Source organism: Synchiropus splendidus, chromosome 10 (assembly GCF_027744825.2).
Source record: "Synchiropus splendidus isolate RoL2022-P1 chromosome 10, RoL_Sspl_1.0, whole genome shotgun sequence".
NCBI classification, from domain to species: domain Eukaryota; kingdom Metazoa; phylum Chordata; class Actinopteri; order Syngnathiformes; family Callionymidae; genus Synchiropus; species Synchiropus splendidus.
Genome location: NC_071343.1, coordinates 19,404,309 through 19,428,457, shown reverse-complemented (window position 1 = coordinate 19,428,457; position 24,149 = coordinate 19,404,309). Strand labels below are relative to the sequence as shown.

The window sequence follows — 24,149 nt, the reverse complement described above, 5'->3', positions numbered from 1 at the left end:
AAATTTCAGTCCACACATGGTAATAAAACAGGAGTCTGAGTTGGTTAATTTAATTTATACATACATTTTACACACAGAGACAGCAACCGCATTTTTACAAACTCTTCATACACAAGTGTAAAAAAAGAGAGTGCCGTCCACATATCTGTAATACTGCGTAGACAAGGATGTTCGAAAAACAGCACAAGTTGGAAAAAGACAGAGTATAACAAAAAAAAATATGTATATCTGTATAAATATAAATTCAAAAGTAACCGAGTTGTATTATACATCAACGGAAGACTGGAGGGACACCAGGAGCTCCTGGGAGTAAACATACAAAAAAAGAAGTGAAGACAAATTGATCTGTCAAATATTGTCAGTCGTCACTCTCCAACCTAAAAGGCACAAATGATATAGCATTCAAACATGTTATTCAACACTTCAGTCCAGGTGGACGTAAAAAAAATCTGAATAAGGCAGAAAGCTTGTTTTGATCAAGGCATCATGGAAGCTGGTAGTTAGTCACCAGCTGTGTTGCAGTAGAAGCGAAGGAAAAACAAACTTTATAGTAGGTGAAATAGCAGAGAGGAGTACACATCCTAATGAGGCTGTTTTCAGTGAATAACAAGAAATTCAGCCAATAACAAATTACCTTTGGTGCATCCTTCTGCATGCTGGCTCAAAGATGTTCATCATTTGGATAGCAACGTTTCGCGCACCCAGAAAATCCTTTGGTGTGTTTACCCTCTATCTGATCAGCATTAGTTTTACCAGAGGCGTTACTTTCAGCTAAAAAACACGCCCAAATCTATCCTATCTGCCGCCTCACACAGGAACCTGGTATTAGTTTTTCGAGCATTAATGCTTGCATAAATAAAATATTTTTAAATCATGATACTACGAAACCACGTAACATTCTGCAACTACGAGTGGTAGGATTATGACATCATAGCAGCATGTGGTCAGGGGCATTTTCCATGCATATGTTGCATTAACTTTTGATCACTCTTGTGTTAACTGCTACCAAGGCAACTTGTCAGAGGTCACACCAGGTTATGGCTTAAGGGCCCAAAATATACTCTGGCATCAAAACTGTAATCCTCGTAAGGTTGTGAGTCGAAATATAAGACCAAACTGTAAAAACATATGCAATGCTATGAGCAACTGAACAATCTGATTAGATACGTCTCAAAAGAAACAGGTGTATTTTTGGATGTTAACACAGCCAGAGTGAATGTGTGGCATCAAACCACTGATACAACTGTTGCTCGAAAAAGGTTAAGAAGAATTTAAGATTGTGCTGCTCACATTAAAATAGATTTACAGTATAACACATTTTTGATACATTGTCAGCCACAGATAGGTACAAGAATTGTCAGACCTGTCCAATCCAGAAAAAGTTCGAGTCCACATGGATGAACACCAGGGGCCTTCAATGTTTGCTGATTGTCACAAAGCCAGGAAAAAAAGGCACAGATTTCTTTTTTAAAGATAAACAAGGAACACTCAAACTTGTGTGGTCATCTTGGATAAATACAAGAAAATGTACCAAACACTTGAAGGTTCAAAAGTTTGTGAATTATTTTAAAATACAGAATGATATTACACATTTTATAAACAAGATAGAGTTTTCCTGACTCAACCTGCCCATCTCCTCTCTTCCAAACATGACCTCTCTCGGAACCCCAAACCTTTTCTGCTCTCCTGCATTTCAAGGCCAGCCTGACAGCAGTGAGGGGAAGTTTATCATCTGTGCAACCAGTGGCGACTTACTCCTCAACAATCAACTATAAAAGGCGCACGATTCACAACTTTCAAAAACCAAATCTCTCTCTTTGTCATGCCTCAACAAAAATAAAGTAAATAATATCAACCACAATATTAAGCAGCATGTTGTAACTGAACAGAGAAAAAAATACATATAAAAAAACCCCAATATATTTATACATGGCACGTTTCACTTCTGAAAAGTCTATTAAGGGTTTAGAGAACAAGATTACACTGTCTATTGCACTTCATCATAGTGTCATGTTGGGCTGCTGAGGACCAGCTGCTTTACATTTACAGGGTCACAACCTTGGGACTGATGTTTGCAGTACTGTTCCGTTTCAGTCAGAAATCTCCCTGAAACCTTTTGATCCTGGAGGATTGTAACTTTTCTTCCTTAGATTTCCATGCTAATCATTTAGTAAGAAGAGCTCGGCCTCAAGCAACTTACATCTAACTCAACAAACACACATTTTTATGTGCTTTATCATGGCAAAGTGTTGAAATGGTGGAAAAGCAGTGACATCACATTTGATGTACAATATTAGTAGCAACTGTGGTCACCCTGTCTTCACTAAAAACACAACTCAAAGCTGCTGTGAGTGCAGTGATCATGGAGAAATGAGTTCTGCAAACACCACCAGTCTCTCGTGAGGGGGTGGGAGGAATTACGATTCTGTTTAATATGAATTCTGGAAAGAATTCATCATATTTTGGCTAGATCCACACTCTAGACATAATTGTATATACAAATGACATCACTGAACGAAGGGAATTTCTTTCAATTTAATTTCTTTCTAGACAATTTTGAAGTCATGCTTTGAGTGTGAACAGATTTCTAAATTTGGCAACAAAGAACTTGAATATTTTTACTCATTTCAGATTTAAGATTAGTTGTTATCAAAAACAGATTGGTATTACTCTAATGACCCTCACTTCATTTTACCAGTGCCAGCACTGAAAAATGATGAACAATAAGTCTTTTCTATGATAGTTTGCAATCCTTTGATTGAGCATGCATTTGTGTTTGAGATTATTTACTAACTGCTGCTAGCTCATATGCTTTGTAAGCGCTTGTGCTCAACGAGTAAACTGGTTCTACTCTTCACATTGTCGACACTTGAGTGCACTGCAGCACAGGCAGAAGAGAAAGCAGCTCCTGTGACAGGAAGTCACCTCAGAGGTGCTTCAGTCAACCGTAAGACCAACGGTGGAAGGAATGAATTACAGAATTCACTCAAACCCTAATCTAGTCAGAACGTCCTCACATGGACAGTAATACTCTTGTTTGAAACAGTTGTCTCTCAGCTTGTCAGCCGCACGCAGAATGTTGTTCTTTTGGTCCCATGTGATGGGGGTGTGATATATTGTTTGCAGACGCAGTACATTCCACAGATAGATTATCTTCTTGCAATCTGCATTTGCATACTGTAACAGGAATAAAAAGCACCCATATATGTGCACAACTCCACACACACACAAACACATCAGAGTAGCATTGAGTTGAGGAAAGAGAAGAGGAGTCGTGAGTATTGCTCTAAACATATACCGGCTCACATCCCTCCCCCTGCTCCCCTTCCTCTTCATCCTCCTCCTCTTCCTCCTCCTCTTCTTCCACCCCCTCCTCCTGGCCCATGCAGCCTGCTCCAGAAGCACCTCCTGATCCCAGGGTGATGCCAGGCGGTTTTGGGTATGAGAAGGGGCAGCCATTATCATCAAAGAACCTGCGGAAGGTGAACTCGTAGAAGGCATGCTCTGGATGCTTCCCATGTGGGGTGCAGAGCGCATCTAGGGCTCGGGTGCTGTCACCGCTGTCACTCCAGGCACCAGGGCCGCCCTCCTCCTCCACTGGGTCGAAGTTGGACGTGTCCATCGGGTGGGCGATCTTGGGTCGGTAGGGTGCAGGCTGCTGACGCAGATTGCTGGAGAAGTCCATCGGGGAGAAAAAAGGGTGGGCTTTGATCTCACCGGCACCATTGGCACCCAGGCGATCATCTGCTGAGCAGCAGAGGCGCCCAATGATGTCGACCGACTCTGGGCTCAGTTTCACCTGTGCAGGCACCTGCAGGGTGCTTTCCCAATTGATGACCTAGGGAGGACGACAAATCGAGCATGAAGACATGGCTGGAGTAGTGTAGAAGTAGTGTCACCACATTTCTTTGTCTTGATAATTAATGTCTTTAGAAATGCAGTGCATTGACAAAAGAAGAGCCTTCTTAATCAGTACTGTATATATTCTAAATATGTTAATTTTAAAATATAGTTACAAATATAATTACGTCACTACATTATTAATCACGTTATCTGCAGTCATTTTGCGATATGCCCTCTGGGAGGCGCTCTCACTACGCCAATGACAAAATAATTTTCATCGATTGGCATCGCATAGACTTCAATCGATCTTTGAAATCATATTATGTCTGGTGAAGCATTTTAAATCGTTTTCTCGTCTACTACAAAGTGGGACTGCTGTCCATCCAATAAATCAACTCAACATTTTTAAACATCCGGAAGGATGGCCGGGAGTCATGAAACATTTATATACAAACTTGGGAATTAATCTGGACTGGGAAATACGGCGCTTGTTGATGACGTCACATTAGCTATGCATAGTTTGGTGCAATCAATGCAGTAAAGCTGATGCATTGTTAGCATGTTCCTGGTCGGAAACAAATTCTCCATCACAGGGAGAAAGAGGAACGACAAAAAGTGAATAACTGCTGGGTTCAGTCTGTAGAAGACTGCAGGTCTGTGGGAATCAAGTGTAAAATCTCTCGCGTACCATGATGAGGTTAGTGTAGTGTGTGAAAGTGAACCATATTTCCATTTAAGAAATGTACCCGAACACTAGAATATCTGGGCTATTGCTTGCCTCCTAGTATCTACCAACCCTATGATGAATATGTGTTGTGATATAAAGGATTAGTTTAGTCTTCAAAATGATGTCAAGGCAGTTGTCCATCCTTCTCTGACCTTGATCTGAGTCTCAGTGGGGGTGGGAGCCAGGAATGGAGGCTGTCCCACCAGCATCTCAAAGAGGATGACCCCAACACTCCACCAGTCACATAACTGAGTGTAACCTGAGGAAAGGACAGAAACACAACTCATGGTGGCAAGTCATATCGTCATACCAGTGTGTGAGTCTCCTGGGCCACGCACCTTTGCGAAGCAGCACCTCAGGTGCTATGTAGTTGGGCGTTCCCACAAGTGAATGAGCAAGGCAGCGCTGATGCTGCCGATTGGCAAGCTGCTCCAGGGTCATCAGCCTGTCGCCGCAGTGGCAGTTGGACACATCGTCCCATAAGTCACTGGGCTCCATGCTGTCCTGTCTCACGTGACTCCCTGAACACAGAAGTATGGATCACAATGGGGTTGGTTCACCAACAATTCATTGCCTTGAAAAGATAATTACTTTTTGAACAAAAAGCTCATGTACAAAGACATAAGAAACTTGGTCATAGTTTTGATTACTTCATGTAACTAGAAAATATTGGACTTTAAATACATTTTTTTTGTATTTGCCTCCAGAGGGTCTTGTGTAATGCAACACGGACAAAAGGCTTTACCTAAATAACAATAATAATTACAGCCAAAGAGAATATGAGTGACAAAGGTAAACCCCTTGAATGAGTAATCTAGCATTCACAGATCGGATGATCGGATCGGATGAATCCAGTTTCACGTGCACATAAAAAATATTTGGCACAGGGTGTTGATTTAAAAAGACCTTAAGCACCGGCTTCCGAGACAAAAACTTCCACCTATAATATGAAAACAGAGTTTTTTTAGCTCAAAAGTTGCATTCAATTCACTTGTGTCACCTTTCTGGTAGTACTTTGAGTTGTGTGTCCAGCGGAAGCCGGTGCACAGACCAAAGTCAGTCAGCTTTATGTGTCCATCTAGGTCGATGAGGATGTTGTCGGGCTTGATGTCCCTGTGGATGAAGCCCATCCTGTGGACGCTCTCGATAGCCAGTGTCAGCTCTGCTATGTAGAAGCGGGCCAGTGGTTCAGGAAAGACACCCATTCGGATCAGCAGGCTCATCATGTCTCCGCCAGGGATGTAGTCCATAACGAAGTAGAGGCTATCTCGGTCCTGGAAGGAGTAGTAGAGACGCACCACCCACTCGTTGTCTGCTTCCGCAAGAATGTCCCGCTCAGCTTTCACGTGGGCCACCTGCATTAACGGAATGTTCCAAGTGAACTTCATGTGACTTGTTATTCACTAGAATCCTTTCACACACCTGGTTGCGGTTGAGGACATCCTTTTTGCGAAGTGTTTTCATGGCGTATAGTGCGCCGGTGTCCACCTTACGTGTCAGACACACCTCCCCAAAAGCACCAATTCCCAGTGTTTTGATCTTGACAAACATGGACTTGTCCATTTTTGCCCGGCGGAGTCTGTTATAGTTGGATTCTTTCTGGTTCAACATCTTCCTCATCTGTTCCTGCTCTGCTTCAGACAAACCGGCCTGCACAGGAGGGGAGGAAAAAGATTACAGCAACAACAATCAACCCCTACTTCAATCATCTTCAGTCACTGTCATTGGCCTAGCTGTGGTCCGTTTCTGGGGAAAACCCACTGACTGTTTGTTCTGGTACATAATACTGCCTTGGGCGAGATTGTGTGGACTCAACAATTGGGTCTTCAGTTTTGGATAATTTAGAGCCTTCACACTCACTCTGAAATGTTGTTTTCTCTCAATCAGAACATCTGTGTCACTTAAATTAGGGAATTAAGTTTAATCTGTGCTCTTCGTCAGTCTCTCATATTGCAGCTATTTTTTTTCATTTAGAAAAATAGAAATGGCCATTTTGAGAATGAAAGAAATGTTTTTTAAAAAAGTATGCTGCTGTGCTTTGTAAAAGAGTCCAAATAAGGGGAGAGTCCAAATACTAATTGCACATATTAGATGTAAAAAAAAGAATGCTCCAAAAGATGGAGTGAAGTTGGGAAAATGTCATTTTATTCTTCTTTATTCCTTTGTTAAAAGCAATCAGTTGAACAAGCAACAATAACAATGTTGGACACAGTCTAATAATGTATTAAGATTCTAGGCGACAACGTGCACAGGGACCCATCATTTCTATACCTCTGTTTGTGGTCTTGCACTGTTATCAATAAGAAAAAAGTATGTTATCAATAAGAAAAATGTATTCTCACTTTGGCTAGTAAAAAAAACAACTTTGTTGAAAAGTGAATTTCCAAGATTGGATCAGTTGCTCAATATAGTGCATGACATGGAAAAATTGAGATAAAATGAAGAAACAAAAATTTTCTGAGAAGTGTATCAAAGTATGAGGAAATATTTCCGTCACCACGTGTAATATGCATGTAATGACCCACTTGTTTCATTATGATTTTTCACTTTTCGTTGTCGTTCCAACAAGTGTTAGTGTATGTTTAGCTAGGTTTATGTTTTTCCTTACCTTTGACATCTCCTGCTCCAGCTGAAGTCTGCGGTTGAGCTTCTGCTGGTACGTTTTCATCACATTCTCAATATGCTGCTCCATGTAGAACTTGAAGGCGAAAGGTGAGTAGGTCTTGATCCGAGACTCTCTCTTCTCCTCATCGCGTCCGTTCTTCCTCAGTGGAACTGGCGACGTCTGTATCTGCTTCTTGTCTTTCACAGACTTCTCTCCTTTGCCACTCTTGGTCTTCTCTTTGACCTGCGGACCCTCGTCTGCGTTTCCACTTCCCCCACTACCGCTGTGTGTACTTCTCGACGAAACAGCAGCGGCACTTCCGTGGTCCTGCCCTACACACATGGCTCCCGCTCCTTCATGAGTCGCATTCTCACCCGCTGCTGAAGACATGAACATGCTGATAGGGTATGGTGGCGGAGGACAGCGGGTGTCCTGGGCAGGTTCCAAGGAGTATGTTTCCTCTGGCATGTAAGTCAAAGACTCGGCTGAATCCTGGGTCTGTGCTGCTAGCCAGCCTGGATGGCAGGGCCCGACCGCAGTCTTGGGTTCAGGTCTCATCACGCGGATGCTCTTGACGGGCTGTTGGATAGGTGGCGATGTCACAGCTGTAATCGTGTTTGGAGGACCTAGTGAGGGGTCTTGTTTACTGCTTGTGGAAGGTGCTGCCATGGTGGGTCGTACACCCGGAGACCCAGCCGAGCGGCTGTTGAATGAATTGGCTCTGCTAGGAACACGCACCTCACCCCTGAATGGACCTTGGGATTGTGGCTGTCTGGCTGTTTGAGCACCTTCTGGACCAGGAGGCCCAGCCCAGTGGTGATCATACAGGTCCAGATTAAGACTGGCTCTGGATGGCGTCATCAAGCTCGGAGGGAGATCTGAGAAGTCAGGGCCCATGGCTCCTACACCACCAGGTGAGCGGGACATCATGTGGACCTGGTGGGAAGTGGGGCTGGCCTGACGTGGATGTGCGTGAGGAGGGAGGTAAAGGTTTGCAGGATACCCTCCTCCTCCTGGGCCATTCTGGACCATGGCCCCTTTACCTTGCATGTTGGCGTAGTTGTCAGGAGGTGGCATGGTCGGTGGGGCCATTTTGTTTTGGAAGGATGCGGTTCTCTTGACTCCATAACCTGTAGACTCCATCATGTGAGGCCTACCATGACCATAGTCGTAATGTGGACCTGGGACAGGGGCACCCGGGGGTTGGGACTGGAGTTGTAGAGGCTGACCTGGGACATTGTAGCTCATCATGGGTCCATGTTGCTCCATACTCCCAGCGTAGCCTTTCTGCTGGTTCCCGGGAGGGTACATTGGATTGGCTGTGTTACTCTGAGCCCCCATCACAGGGGGGTAGGTGCCCATGCTAGGAGGTCGACCCATTGGATTTCCCATAGCGGGACCCTGGGCTGCTCCAGTAGGGGGCATCATGTAATTCATTACTGGAGGGGCACTCATGTATGGTTCTGGTCCATATCCAGCCGCCCCCTCATACATCTGGTGGTACGGAGGCATCACTCCTGCTCCGGCTTCTGGGGCCTCTAATGAAGGACGGTGATCGATGGAGTTTGGCATTCCTGCTTTACCTATTTAAATGAAAATGTAATTATTTTTGGTCACCATTCGCTGCCATCTCCACAACAGCAACCCAAAGTTTCAAATTAGTTTGTTTTTACTAATAAAACAGTAATAGCGTCATTGTTATTTAATGTAGTACTCAAAACACTGAGTATTTTCCAACACAGGGAACCTTGACTTGTTGTTTGTTCCATCAAAAGTGTGCTTCAAATGTCACAAGCTGAATTTCCCATTAAAGTTTCAAAAGAATTTGCTGGTTCACTTTACTTGGCCATGTGTGGCATGCAAACAGAAAAGCATCTGTTTGAGAATAGTCTTTTTCTTGAGTCTTTTTCTTTGGGTTTTTTTTTGTTTCTATTCTGGCTGGGCAGCAAGTTCAACCCATGTTCTCATTTACTCTCATAACCGAATTAATTCCTCCGTAATTGTCTTTCTTCAGTTCAGTGAAAGATAAACCACTATTGCAGTAAACACAGTTGAATTGCTTCACAACAGACCAGAGCAATTCAATTTTCATCTCATCAGGTGACATGTTATAGTAAATCAAGATTTCTTTCTTTTATTTACCCGGTGAAGTCTGTTTAATGACCCGGACGATCATTTCATTGCGAGGGTCAAGGTAGCCCATTTTACTGATGTATTCTAAGGCAGCTTCAATGTTCCGGCTTCCTGTCTGCTTCAGTGCCCGCACTGCCATTTCCTGTGGAATCAAACAGAAACAGATGCAGTCTGTCCATTACAAGGATCATTCAATTATTATTTAAAAAAAAACAGCTAATCAGCAAGAAATACATATAAATGAATACATATTTCCACAATATTTATAAATGATATTTTAATTAGTAAGTAATATTTTAAATATCCTCAAAATTCAATATAGCTCCAAACCCTGAAACACATCACCATTGTTAGGTAAATGTGTTTAAATACCTACTACACATGATACAACACTAAAATACTAAAATATAACAATTTATCAGGAACAAATCTCCCTTCTCTTACATAATATACAATTTTTTTTCGAGTTTGAAGGAGAACAGAATAGCAGAATATCTGAGGGAGAAAATGAAGTGTCAGCCGTGTGACCATCTAATCGTCTGAACAGCAGAGCTGGGGTCGAGATGAACCGATCTTTTGTCACAATCAGCCCAAAGCGTGGCGGCATTACTGCGGTGTCTGAGCACGCAGTCTAAAATACCTTTCATACAAGACGAATGAGTGTGTAGGAAACATTCTGAAAAATGTTCTGGACTGGGGCATATCAATGCAAATGTACATGAACACAACAAGAGCTATCCTGCTATCCACACTTTGCTCACACACATTGTTGAGTTGTCACATTGCATTGTGACAAAATGCAATGTTTTCTATTCTGTGTTCATGCCGAGCCTGTTCTTACAGAGCTCTGGGGAGGTTCTGATCATTTAATTCTTCTTAATAAAGTGAAATTACTTTCAAAAATAAATGTAACTCTCCTCGCAGTCAGAAGACTAATCTATTTAAATAAGTGTTTAAATCAGAGTGTATACACGCATGGCACGCCTGTTGAGAGACCCAACAGGTGGGTTCTCAGATAAGTCCACAGGTATGTAGGTCACCTATGTGAAACACTCCTTAACAAATGCTCAGCAATTTACAATTGAGACAGAGCAGAAAAAATGTGATGGAGAAACATGCACAACATTCCGCACAAGTTTAAGCCCCTTTATTAAACAATGCCAATCATTCCACACACTCCTCTGCTAATTCAAAGCAGGAGTGTGTTTTAAGGGGGGAGGCTTCCTGGTTTGGAGCTCACATTTCACGATAGATGTTAAACAAAAATTACCGGTCTTATGAGTGAAAAAAAAGGTGATTGCTTTTTTTCGTTAGATCCTTTTAAAATAAGGATAACAGACACAATGACAAAAGAAATCAGACAAGGTATATAAAGATATTGTGGTACCTCATTGACAATGTAGTATAATAGTAAATAACAAATAATCATGATAGTTGTTAAAAGTCTGAGATCTGTGAACATGTTCAAGATCATTTTCATTAATGAATAACGAAAGTGTAACAGGGCAGACAGTCTGGCACCCGCCACAGAGATCTGTGGTGTCAACAATTAACTTGGTGTTTAGAAAGTGCTTTGAATGCTTGAGCTGGAGCTCATTGCTATAAAAAGTGTGGTGTTTCGAGACCAGACAGGCTTTAAATAGTGCCAACACATTCTATGTCCCAATCTGATGTTTGAAGCACCTTGGATGACTGCTCCACTTCTCTCACAGCCCATCACTCGCCAAGGTCGGAGCTTACAGTCCAGTCAGAAATGTGTACAGCAACTTGTAGATGAAACTGCTCACTGGCTGACCATATTCACAGGTTAATGTCTCAAACCTAATTGGATTGACTACAGCTATTTTCTGGTACTGATTTTAAACGGGCACCATTAACTGCCGGACCATTAAAACAAGTGGATCTTCAAGTGTTGAGGAAAATAGGAATGAAAATTATGCAGGCGGATCTGAGAGGATAATGTGATTTGGATTGCATAAATTGAAGTCAGCAGATGATGTAAACTGTGGCCATTTTCTTTTAAAACCTGAAAACAAACTCCCTTAACTGTAAACTACTTTAAGGGGAAGATTGTAGGGTTGCCTTCGTGCGAGGTCATGATAATACAAAAACAATCAGCAGCCAGACAGAAATCTGGCATTATTTTTAAACTGCCTTAAATAAGAACATGCAGCTTTTAGCAGCGATATAATTAGCATTTTTCTTTAGATGATATTTTAATAAACCTTGACGGGATGGGAAATTCAGTAGCACAGCTCAAGATTTGTTTTACTCTTTTTGGCCCATGATCAGTAGCCAGTTTAAGCAGCTTCATGAATACATCAGTGTAGGAGTGATAATATAAGCACAGATGTTGGTTGAACGTGTAACAGGTGGGCAGGATAAAATGTATCATCTATGTGGTCAGCAACTTGTCCTGGTTATCATGGGCAATTTATAATGTTTACTAAGCATTTCTGACAATAGTTTACATCTAAGCTACTAACTGCGGAGTGCATTATATTGGGAAGAACACCCACACGTTTTAAAATATTAATGAATTAAGAGCTTAATAGGGAACACGCAACTACCACTAAACTAAAGCTGTCGACATAATGAGCATTAAACCTTGGCTGTTATGACCAATTCAGTTACACCCCTCATTCAGGACACAAAAATGTTAGAAAAATACAACAGCTGATTCAGAAAATCAAAGGTTGGCTGTGCATACGGCCATTGGTCTATATATATATATATATGTACTGCATCAAAGTTTCACAGTTTTTCACAGTTCAAGACACTTGATCATATGTATTAAAGGTCCCGGCTGAAAAGCGCTGTGAATTTATGGTGAGGTTGCAGCTAGGAATAAGGAATTCAAGCTATTCGCAGTCTCCCTATTCCCTCAACTTTTGACAGTCTAAAATACCCAGGGAACACTTGCACCCTTGTGGACTGCAAGCCGCCAGTTCTACCCAACGTATAATCACACGCCTCCAGATTCCCATCAGAAAGTGACGGCCTGACACAAGAGGGGCCTCGGTGAAGGAGACAGTCCTGCAACAATATTATCACAATTGTATTATGTTGCCAATAGTTGATTTGTCTTGGTGACCTAATTCCAAAACACATTCCACCACAGGGACTTTGTAAATGAAAGCCATATGCAGGATACCGAGGAGCACAGTTTGGACGGTTGAACATGTGCTCATTGATTGTTACTTTGCACCATCTCCAGACTCCATTATCTTCCTTGTTGTCTCTAATAAGCCTGGCATAAGTGTGCAGAATATGCTTGTTTGTTACGATCAGAAATGGGTTGGGCTTCTCTCTAAATTGTTCAAAACAAAGAAACAGACTTTTAAGTCAGTCACTATCCATCATGAACCCTTTAGAAATGAGCTCCAAGCAATGATGGCTGACCTTTTCTGGCTGTATGTGGAAAGGTCATGGAAAAAATGCAAAGATATTTTGTTGTTCAGTTCAACTGGGAAACTGAGTATCTGTGGTCTGATTATGTGATGACAGGATGATGGTTGAAGTAGGGACAGTCACCTTCTTGATGTAGCATTCCATGTGACTAGCCTGCCCCTTTGGTACGATGAGCATTATTTCACCGGTATATTTAGTTACTCGACACACACAAAGGCAAAATCTGTGCTTTCAAGCAACTTTCTATTGGCCTCGTGGTTACATAAACGCTGCTGTGTTAGCTTGCTCACATGCTGCAGGCTTTAATGCGCTTAACGTGCACAGGATTCCTCTCTGGCCACAGTGCGTCCTGTACGTACAGTGGAAGGTTTGTGGGGACGTTAGAAAAAGTAAAGGGAACCCACACACACACACACACACATACACACATACAGACATCCCTCTTTTTAACTTCCTTTCCTGTCATCTCCATGCGTGGCATTCCACTCCCACTTTCCCCCTCCGAAACATTTCCTCTCTTAAAAAAGTGATTATGCAACGACCCACATAGCTTTGCAATTTTCAGAAGAAGGAGGAGATGAGAATGAAAGATAAGCGGTAGGTTGATACAAAAATGCTCCTGAGCATTTGAGGTGAAATTGAAATGGCAGTGTCAAAAAAGCAAATGCATCAATGATGTGCCTTTTTTATTTCTGACTGTAATTTGTACATCCTCTATATTTTACTATCAAGAAGTCTTAGTGATCACCCAAAACACAGGTACATACAGTCTGACCATCCACAGTCAAAAGAGGACAAGGGGAGACATTGTGGGTGGCGGCAGCAGAAGGAACTGTTCCACCCTGCTGCTATTGAATGTTCCCTTCCTGTTTGTGCTGATGGAGCCAACACTCTATTGGTCCATTCACAATGTTGGCAATCATTGCAGGTCAACAAGCCGACAGTGTAGGCATGAAACTGGCCTCTGATGCAGGCAACCAGACTTACAGTTTACCACACCATTCCTGAACAACTAAAATCAGTTCACCATTAAATAGCGTGTGTCAACCAGAGGGGGTGCGTCATGTATCAAACCCAAATATCTCATCCCGAAAACCAGATCCTCAAAGTTAATCAATATCAAAATGGTAATGACTAGAATACAGTTATTGCTTGTGTGGAGTAACTGGCAAGGAACACTATTCAAAACACACTATCCAACAACAAAACTAATGTGTTCTAAACAATAGCACCTACAATAGTACCATGAACTTGACGATTCTCGGTCGAGAACTGAAATGTATATTGTAGGAACAGGAACAATTGAATTTGTGTTAATATGTGAGTCAATTGCGGTCCACTTTCACTTTGTTTACCTTTTCTCTTGAACGACATTACATTTCTATGACCCAAGAACAGCAGCTCCTCCGTGCCACAGAGACTGATAAATCTGGAAATGATTTGACGACCCACATTGGAATTTGGACCATCACAAAATTGCACTTTTTTTTAAAATGCAGTTTTTTAATATCAGACTGTGCCTATGATGACAGAACCTCTTTGGAGTAGCGAGTTATCCACTGGAGTTCATTAGGTATTGAATAAAAAGTGTGAGTGATTGAGTTGCTTTACAAATGAACAGTGAAAAACAAAAAGTCAAATGTCAGATCAAAGCATGGAAAAGACCAACTTTGAACTGATGTACCATTTTATCACGATAAGAGATCCATAAAACAAACAAACCAGAGGGTAGACGGTGTTTTCATTATAATCAAGTCAATAAACATCAAACTGGTTTCTTTCACTTCCTGTTTTCTTGGTCAGCCGGCTTCTTGATTGGCTATCTTCCACATCACAGTTCAATTCATGAGTGATCTACAAAACAGGAATTTTACCATTTACCATTATCGTCCTTGACGACGTTTTTAGAGCCGATTCACACAAATCACAACAAATTCACTCTTGACTCACCCCAGACCACAGAATTATTTTATCATGATATTTTATCTTACAGGAGGTATATTATCAAGTGTTTGTCAAGAAGGGGCAAACTTCAGACAGATTATCGCAATAAGTGTGTAACCCGCTGAAGTAGGTTGATTGCTGTGACTGTTCAAGACATTTGTAAAAAGCCACTAATTAAAAACCACATTACAATTTGGCTGTTGCTTAGTTGCCAACAAACTTCAACACAACACAGAGTTAAGTGTGAGTGCGGCCTCTGAAGACACTTGTATATGTGGTGATAGGTGTTCACATACTGCTTCCACTGTTCACCACAATGTGCTCCATATCCTACTTCCAACACCTGACAAAAAGCAGCTTCCCGCCAACGCTAAAGATCGTCACTTCTTAGTCTGGACCTGACGAATGGTGGGAGAGTGGTTTGTCTCTTAAGTGAAATGACTCTTGATCCTCCTCCTGCGTCAGTCCAGAGACACTTAATGGTATGTTTGCATTCCTCGGTGGGGACACAGGGAATGACTGAGTTCCTGGGAATCCAATATGATTTCAACCAGTTACGCAACAGCGATAATAATATTGTTTGTCAAGGAAGGCTTCAGTTGTACAGAATATTGGCGGTATGGACATGCTGAAACTTCCAGACAGGTTTTAGCACAGATAATATTTGATAGGATGCTGATGGAAAACATAAGATTATGAAGAATTTTGTTTACAGATACAGTTTAACTTTCCAACTTGGCTTAGATAGAACATCAGTGATTAGTTCTTATTGAAATATGATTTAGCTCTGAGCAAATCAAGAACCTTATAAGCAAGAGTCAGATTACTTGACAACAAAGCTTCACACAACGGTACACAATTACACTATAATTATACTGTAGAATAGGATATAGAGTATACAGCATGGCATGAAAGTAGAGTTAGTTACTGTGTCAGGTTAAGCCTTCTTTGTCATTGTTGGATATGAATACGTTCTTAAGCAAGAGTTGAGGTGCACTCTATCTGTAGCTTGGTGTGCACAGAGCGTGTCCTTGCAAGATGAGAAACTAACAAGATTCACAACTTTCTATACAGCCTTTTGGTTGAGAGGATATCTGATCTTGTTTTGATGACAGGAGCTAAATGATACACGATGAAAAATGTGGGCTATAAATTAACAAGTTGACTTGGAGTCATAGTATTGTATCACATTGAAGCTATGGTTGGAATAACTAATGAATACAATTCCATCATTAAAAGTGTTATAAGTGCTATAAAAGTTGAGGCCACCGAGAAGCGGAGGCAGAGGCTAGACCATCATCATATTTTGACATGCAACATGGCAGCCAATAACAACAGAACATTTATAATCAAGCAGAACTTACATTTTTTTAAATTAGATTTTTTTATTTTCTAAAAGTATTTTTCATTGTTTTAAAATAAATGGTGTATTGTCCTGAAAGTTCAAGCACCCTTCTACAAAACGATGCATGTTTATACAAGTACTTCATTAAACCTTTATTATGTTATGTTATGAGGAGAACTCTCACCTGATCACAGCCGGCGTTGACCAACTCCTGCAGCATCTGCCGGTTGACTTCTCCGGCACCAGTCGGGTGTCCAGACCCCGATGATGGACCCGACTCATTGGCAAAGGGCATGAGGGACTTGCGGATTTCTCGTAGAGCATTCTGGTAGTTGGTGAATTTCTGTTGGGGCCTGAGCTGTTGCTGCCGGCTGCTTGTGTCCTTCCCACTTTTAGAGTCGGCTCCTCTGTTCCCTTCGCTTCTGGAGCTGCCACCATGCAGCGCCTGGCTCACCAGTTTGGCTGGCTGCTTAAGGCCCTCCTTGATCTCCTGCAGTCTCTGTCTCGTGTTGCCCACATAAGGGGCAGCGGGAAATGTCTTGGGCCTCATGGCCTCTGTGCCCAGTGCAGGCACTCGATCTCGCACACTTGCACACTATCTGGCCTCCAAAATATCTCTGGCAAAATAGGCGCCCTAAATAGATAACAGCAGCAGATCAGAAAGACAGATATGGGACCAGTGGTCTGTGTCCCCAGTGTTTGTGTCTCTTTGTGTGTTTAGGATTCCTGCAGATGCTGATGCTGGCTGAGGGTGAAGATGGCTGCTACAGGCATTCCATGGTGTGGCTTTCAGGGCTCGGGTTCCAGCTTATTCCAGGAAACGTAGCCAGTCACAAGGGAACTGCCGATCCAAACCGTGATGCACTCAATCTGCGCCTGGAGAAAACAAGCTGTGGTCATGCATAGTTTGAATATGGTGAAAATCACGTGCCACTATTCCATCTAAAAAAAAACATTTGACCTAATAAGCTGCAAAAAAATAGATCATTCCAGAAATGTGCAAAACAAAAACACAACATAGTGGGAATGATAAAGGCAATCTAATCCAACCAAGCAAAATGAAAGAACATTGTACAAACACATAGAGCGGGGCGGCTTCAACCACTGATGTACAATATGTGGAATCGGTTTAAAATACATCACACCTCATAAGGATGAAATGCAAACTCAACGTTTTTGCTGTTGGAGGTTAAACAGAGCAATGTCAGCAGTCTTGAACTACAAAAGCAAGAGAGACACCTGGCAGTGAGGATTGGAAATCTAATTTTAATAATAAACAATAATGTTATCCATTTTTAGTTTGTGACATTCAGAGGAAAATTATTAATAAATTAGTGCATTCATTTACTAGCTTGCTTTTGGCATATTAAAAGACAACCTGACAAGAAAGCAGATTTATAAGCGGACAGGAATTTGGAAATCACAATGTTATTGGATATTAAACAATTTAATAGTAAAATAGTTAAAGTAGTTTTTTTTCCATTCACGAGTTGAATAGTTGTAGCTTGACTGGTTTATTAACTATATACAGCATATACAAGTTATAGTTACTATAAAAGGATTATTTATTTTACTTATTTCATGTATGAGTCCACCTCGGGACGCACTAGATTGTAGTCTCATAAACAAGTGTTTTCATTTCCAAATCAAGAGGATAAGGAAGTCAGTTGACATGAACCTGCTTCAGCATGATCCAACAATTCCAACACCATCCTCACGAAGACAAAACTAAACTAATAAATGACACAAATGACTTTGCTTTATGTTTTATTGTTGGGATGGTTTTCCGCAGAATTACGTGACCTCTGAGTAAACTAGACGACTGGAATGTTTCAGAACAAGCCACTGGGTTAGCCAATGGGTTACAATTTGGTGCTTCCAATTTCTTGTTTATTTGAAAACTTTATCAATTTCTGCGTGATCGTCACGAGCTCATCCATTGTGCAATATCAGGATGAGCAGATGGCAGTGTTATTAATGCCCCCTGTCAAGGTAATAACGCAGCAGAAGTGAAAATGTTTCAGCTTCATTGCCACAGAGTGTTCGAGGTTATTAAATTACTTAGGCATGCCTGTAATTCATGTCTGGAGTTGCACAAGTCGTCCGACACTTCATACTTCTACCATGGGGTCCAGCAGTAAACAGCCTGCAGTCAGAAAGTGGGGGGTCTTCAGTGCTCCCGGGACAATTCCCCCTCCTCCTCTTTCTCTGCTACTCATCTGTAGCAACATGCTCCACATTCTCCCTCAGTTTGGGATGACAGGCACATGTTGCTGTCAGGTGCATTAGCTGAGGGTCAAAAAACACATTCAGGGCCAGATATGTTAACTGTCGACGACCTCAGAGGTCTGAGAGAACAAAAGCACACACAGAGTTTGGCTTCGCGAGGTTGATTTGAACTCATTTGTTTTTGTCCATGGCATTTGTCAGACTCAAGGTCCAGGGGCCAAATCCAACCGGCAAAATAATTTCACATGGCCCAAAACACCTTTTAACTGGTTCAAATTGTAATTCAATATAACTTTAACGTGCACAAAAAGCTGACTCACAACTTCGTCTTTCTTTAACATGATGAAGTCAATAATGGAAAGGAAATAGTCTGCAAGACTGTTTACTCAACGGCCTGAATGTAAATGAACCTTTCCCAAACAGAATAAAACAAAGGTTAACAAAAAACAATGTTCAGCATGGCTGCAGAAACCCATTATTTTAGCATTTCAGTATTTAATCTTTGATTTCGCTTGTGATCCATGCTTGACGAGTTTAGAATCACTTACACCTGAGACTTCTCTCCTTCATCAATCTCTGGACATGGTTTCCACAATGTCACCCGAGGCAACAAACACCATTTTAGGAATCAGATTATCTGCGTCATAGCAAGATGTTTTTCTCACTGGAGGTGTGCAAAAATGTTGCATGCAACTATGCGGTATGAATGACATGCCAACACACTTTGGTATCTTGGTATGTGCAATCCTTTCCCATGGAAAACCAGAGTTAAATGCAGGGAAAGGAATTATCCATGAAACAAAAAAATTAAGTGTTTCCATCGGACAGTCAGCTCAGACATCATCAGACAGATTAACCAGGAAGACGTGCTTTCACTGTAAATGCTACTGCCTCATCTGCCTCATCGTTCATATGAGGGTTGAACATGAACAAGACATTGGCTCAGAATTACAAATATTTCTATCTCAAGGCTAAAACCGAATAAAACCTGCATTTATCTGGAGAATGCTACTCATAAGCCAAGATGTTGCTCATGAACATACTTTATAAATGTGTGTCCAATCAGGCGTACAAATGGATTGGTCATCAAATGGGTAAACTGCATTCTTGTTTAAGATTAGAAACGCTGGCCCTTGAAACACAACCATCACATTCTTCTCAACTGGCTCCATCGCCTTGGGCAATTTCTGAGAAAGACCTCATACGTAGTACAGATACCACTCGAACAAAATGTCTCAAATAAAAGGGTGGGTGGCTGAACTATGGACGTGTGACGCGGTCCAGTGCACATATTTTGCCTTATCTTGAAGATCTCTTGGCTCTAAAAGATAGACAGATAGATGTGAGACAGAGAGGGCTATTGCGTATTAAGTACAATACTAAGTACAGTAGGTGTCACAATTTTAGAGCTTAAATACATTGAAAACAAGTGCAGAGTTTATTCAGCAACACTCTTTAGAATTTCGACCTTAGTTCCCCATCAATATCTACACATACCCAAGTCTGACCCTTGACCCTGCATTCCACCTAGAGCCAGGCACTTTTAAAGAAGCACATTTCTGAAGATTTTTGCCCAGAACACATCTATAGCTGGATTTCATGGTCCAAAAAGGCAACACAATAATTGAGTTAACACAACGCTAAAAGACAGCAATAATGATAAATCCTGCAATAATTGCAGGTTATACTGAACAGCTTGTAAGTTTTCAGCAAGTGACTCGAACAGTGTGCATTTTCTCTTTATACCAGTGGAAATAAATATTACAAAGTACGTGCACCAGGAGTTAATTTGAGCTAGAGATGAAATTGCCTGACTCAGTCGCACTAAGCATTGACCGTGGTAACCTTTGGCATAAGGAAATCCTAACTTGATAAGTTTCGTGATCCAGCTCTAAGGTTCATTTTCACCATGATTGTGTTTCCAGAGGTCAGTCGAGTCTTAAAAGACAGTGACCCCCTTTAACAGTGTCATGCTCTTACAGAATATAATGACCAGTGGAGAAAAGTGAGCCATCCCAAATTTTCCCAACACGCCATTTACCATGCTACAACCTGTAGTGACCATACACACTGTCACGACCTCAGTCTCCAAGTGAACCCAAACCCAAATGTCTAGTAGTCCAGGTTGATCCACGGTGATGGCACTGCTGTGTCCAATACATGGGCAAAAGTCTAACCAACTTGTTCTAACTACATTTAAAAATGCTATAAATTAATCAATCAATCACAATTATTCTTGACTTCAAAATCCCTTCTTTTTGAAGCAACAGTTATGAAAACTATAAAAAAGTAGAATTTTAGTACAACATAAACAACCCAAGTTAGATTTAAAAATGAGAGTAACAATACATAACATATGGACAATCTCCACTTAACAAATGTGGAAAAATACGACCCTTCAACAACATGCAAACAAGCAAATAAAATAGAGAAAATATAGAAATGTCAGAACAACCTCCACTCAGCACACTGATTGAGGTGGAACTGCCAGTTAGCTAATACTATAAACAGACTCTGCAATCCTCTACAAAAACCCCAAAACAAATAGTCTAATTAATTGCTACTCAGTTTTGGTATCAAACTACGAGAGCTCACTGCTACGACAAGAGAATTCACATGACTATATTGTGGACTGTACCTCTCGCAACCATCGAGACAGATTCAGAACATGCGACCTCTGATGGTCGAGGGGGAGATGTTTACCAAAGTAGCCGGTGTGTTCGTGTGTAATCGAGAAGCAGGTCGTCAAAGAAAATCCTCCGGAAACTTTACACAATTATCAACTGAGGTGGATAAATCGCCCAGCACTAATTAAAACTTTTCACAGAGCGCAAACCTACGCCAAGCAGCTTCAGTTCATCCCAACACAGTCTCCCAAAATACCATTCAAAAACAAACAAGCTGAAAATGGTCCTATCTCCTGGTCGCACTGCACATTTCCTGAAAATTTCATCCAAATGCCTCGACACACCTTTATTTTGATCCAAGACAAACCAACGCTGTCGAAAACATAACCTCTTTGGGGGAAGTAAATATTGCAGTTGTCGGGACAAATTAAAGAAAATAAACAAAACTGGTTTCGATCAAAAACTATTCTGTCATTCGCTACTACTAGCAAAGATATGGAATGAGGTGAGATTAAATGGCTTTTCGATGCAGAACTAAGTTGAATTAAACACACATCTTGGCATCATCAAATTTCAGGCACAACAGTGGTGGTTGTGTGATTCAAGGGCCGATAAAAACATTATGTGAGTGTGGATGAAGTAGGATAAACTGCAAAATAACCTAGTGGGGAGTTACTTAAGCGGCTGTTTGAGCAGTAACATGAGCAGTAACTCTGTTAGAAAAAAGCAGGCAATAACAACAGCACTATTGTTGTGTTTGTACATTCAACATTTTTGTCCAAATCTTTTGTCCATAACAATAAAGTCCTTGCAACTTTGTAGTATCTGCCATTGCTCACTCCACTACTGTGACTGCAGGCTGGAGTTGACAGCGGAGAGAAGGGAGGGAGTTTGAGCAAACATTCGATGGAAAGTCTTAGCAGTGTACAAAATGAATCTCAAAAAAGACGGTAAATCAACCTCTGCATTCTCCAAATAGGATTTTTTTTTCTCCAGCTAACACACCCATGATTCTGGCATCCACGACACACCCCTCAATATCCACAAATAAACATAAACTGTCTCAAATGAGTCACTGCGCTGATTGGGGACAAGAACAGTTTGTGTTATTATTATCCACCATATTTATATTCACATTTCAGGGGTGTCAAATACCAAACACCGCAAATATGATGCAGTGCATGGACAGATGTTTCTTACTTTTAGAGCCTTGTATTTTAGTTCAAAATCATTTTCATAATTTCATATAATATTTTCAAGCATGGCGGAGCAAGCCAGCAATTTCAGACTCACTTCTGCCTACCTGGTCCCAAATTTTAACTTCACCTTTTCTCATTCTTGACTGCACAACTATAAACATCTGTGCATAATCTATAGATCATTTTCGTCACTACATTTTCATTCTAATCCGTTACTAATTTTTTACCTTTTTTTTCAACATTTATTTTCACAGTACAAGGTCAATGTCATCTGTCCAACCCAGATTTTGCATGTCTGTGTCACCTGTGAAACCCAAAAAGTCAAGGCAACGCTATGACATCAGATTGTAAGCAATGGGAATCCGACTGAAGATTATGGTTGAGCAGCCAAACACACCAAGTCGAGGGCTGCAGATTTGACCGTCTGGTGGCTAATAAAGTACAGAACAAAAGATAGAGCAGTGCCGACTGACCCAGTTGGCGGTGCCTATGTACTCTAGGGTAAGGCCAGAATAACCCAAGGGGCTGCAAAGACACCCCTCACCTTAACCATATCTCTGGGAATGATATAGATACAGAATTAGATTATTAATGACTAACACACTGCCCGGATCAATATTGTTTCTAAACCTGACAATGTTTTACCTTGAACTCTTCCACTGCAAATGAACACCGTCACAACACCCATAGGGAAAGGGACTGCATGGGATGTGACATAGTACTGCATAAATAGTAACAATTTAAATCCTCTGTCAATAAACCTATATGAAATGAATTTCATTAAATTGTGTAACCATCTTTTTGCATCCACCGTGTTGCAACCCAGAAACAAGACACACAAAGAGCAGTAGTACACAACAAGGAGCAGTAGAAAATGATAAAAACTACCCAAAGGTGTGAATATCATTGCTCTAAAAACAAAGACTATGTTTTCAGCACTTACCTACTGATACTAAAGGATTAAGAATTGAAACAATTCTGTGCCACTATGCCTGTTGTCCCCACCAGGATTCGAACTCACAACCTAGTCACAGACGTCGAAGTGTGATTTACAGTTTAGACAACAGCTAAAACATCTTCACATTTTTTAGACTTAAAATGACAACAATTATAAAATCTTAATAAACAATTGTGACAAAAAAACAGATTTTTCAAATTATAGTAATCATTTTAAGCAACAAAGAGACTTGAAAGTGAATGTATTGAAAAACAGCTCAAAACTGAAGCTAGCATTAAAGCTAAGTCTTTATTCATTATAAATACTGTATATTGACCCCTCATGAACCGGGTACTAAGGGGTCTCTGAACACAAATGGGCACTGGATGGTTAACAAGAAAGGATAGGGGCTTCTCGAACTTTAATCTGAAACAAGTCTAAGGAAGGAAAAAGGTCGCATGTTTCTCCTCCCGGCCACAGAAAAATGTGGAAACCCCTGTTTTAACGTCCTGTGGCCTTCAAGAGAATTCCACACTCGGGGAGGAACACATTGATAACCATTGACGTTGGAAGTTATCAGTGTGACCCATAAAAATGGCAATTAAAACTCGCACTTTTAACATACATCTTCGGTAACAACGTAGTAATAAGTTAGACCCCACCACTCCCCTTCCCAAAAAGTGGCTCTCCTCTTACCATGTGAACGAAGTCGCGAGGAATACGTTGGGATAACGACTCAATTCCGCCCGAAAACACTTTAAAAGTCCGCGGTTTGGCCGAGGAGTTCCGTGTTAAGTCGTCTGGGGTCCGTGCGGACGGAGCAACAGGGTAAAAATGATGAAAAGAGACTCCATTTTCTACTCAGACTGCAGCAGCAGCAGCACAAACACAGCTCAAAGTTGGACACTCGCTGCATTGTTCGCATTCCACACGTCACGTGACGGACCCACGCACGTCAGCAACGAATCAGAGATCGTCTATGGAAAAAGATGTATTCGATACATATCGACTGTGTAGGATTTTGACATTAAAATCGAGGCCCCTGCCTGTATATCTTCGTATATATACAAGGTTCTATTAGTGCAATGTATACTTCACGAAGGGAAATAAAAAGTTTGCATCAAACAAACGACCGTTTTCCTGATACAG

General features: G+C 41.2%; 1 protein-coding gene across 3 annotated transcripts; it reads right to left on the bottom strand.

Annotated features, from left to right (window-relative positions):
* Positions 1-40: 40 nt before the first annotated feature.
* On the bottom strand, positions 41-23,904 carry lats2 (large tumor suppressor kinase 2). 3 transcript variants are annotated; one of them, XM_053877234.1, is made up of 10 exons: positions 23,697-23,904; positions 18,126-18,297; positions 16,193-16,884; positions 9,318-9,450; positions 7,179-8,758; positions 5,993-6,220; positions 5,571-5,925; positions 4,909-5,091; positions 4,723-4,829; positions 41-3,838 (listed from the first exon to the last, which is right to left on the bottom strand). In XM_053877234.1, exons 3-10 carry the CDS (start codon positions 16,556-16,558, stop codon positions 3,287-3,289), a joined length of 3,504 nt encoding a protein of 1,167 aa, XP_053733209.1. In that variant the 5' UTR covers positions 16,559-16,884; positions 18,126-18,297; positions 23,697-23,904; the 3' UTR covers positions 41-3,286. The 3 variants fall into 3 exon arrangements, with proteins under 3 accessions (XP_053733209.1, XP_053733210.1, XP_053733208.1); XM_053877235.1 differs by having other exon boundaries at positions 18,132-18,297; XM_053877233.1 differs by lacking the exon at positions 18,126-18,297.
* Positions 23,905-24,149: the final 245 nt, after the last annotated feature.

Coding starts and splice junctions, on each gene's coding strand:
- lats2 (XM_053877234.1), bottom strand. CDS start 16,558: ATGAGGCCCAAGACATTTCCCGCTGCCCCTTATGTGGGCAACACGAGA. Junction 6,221..7,178: donor TGGAGCAGGAGATGTCAAAG/GTAAGGAAAAAC, acceptor CCTCCTGTGCAG/GCCGGTTTGTCTGAAGCAGA. Junction 5,926..5,992: donor ATGTCCTCAACCGCAACCAG/GTGTGTGAAAGG, acceptor CCGTTAATGCAG/GTGGCCCACGTGAAAGCTGA.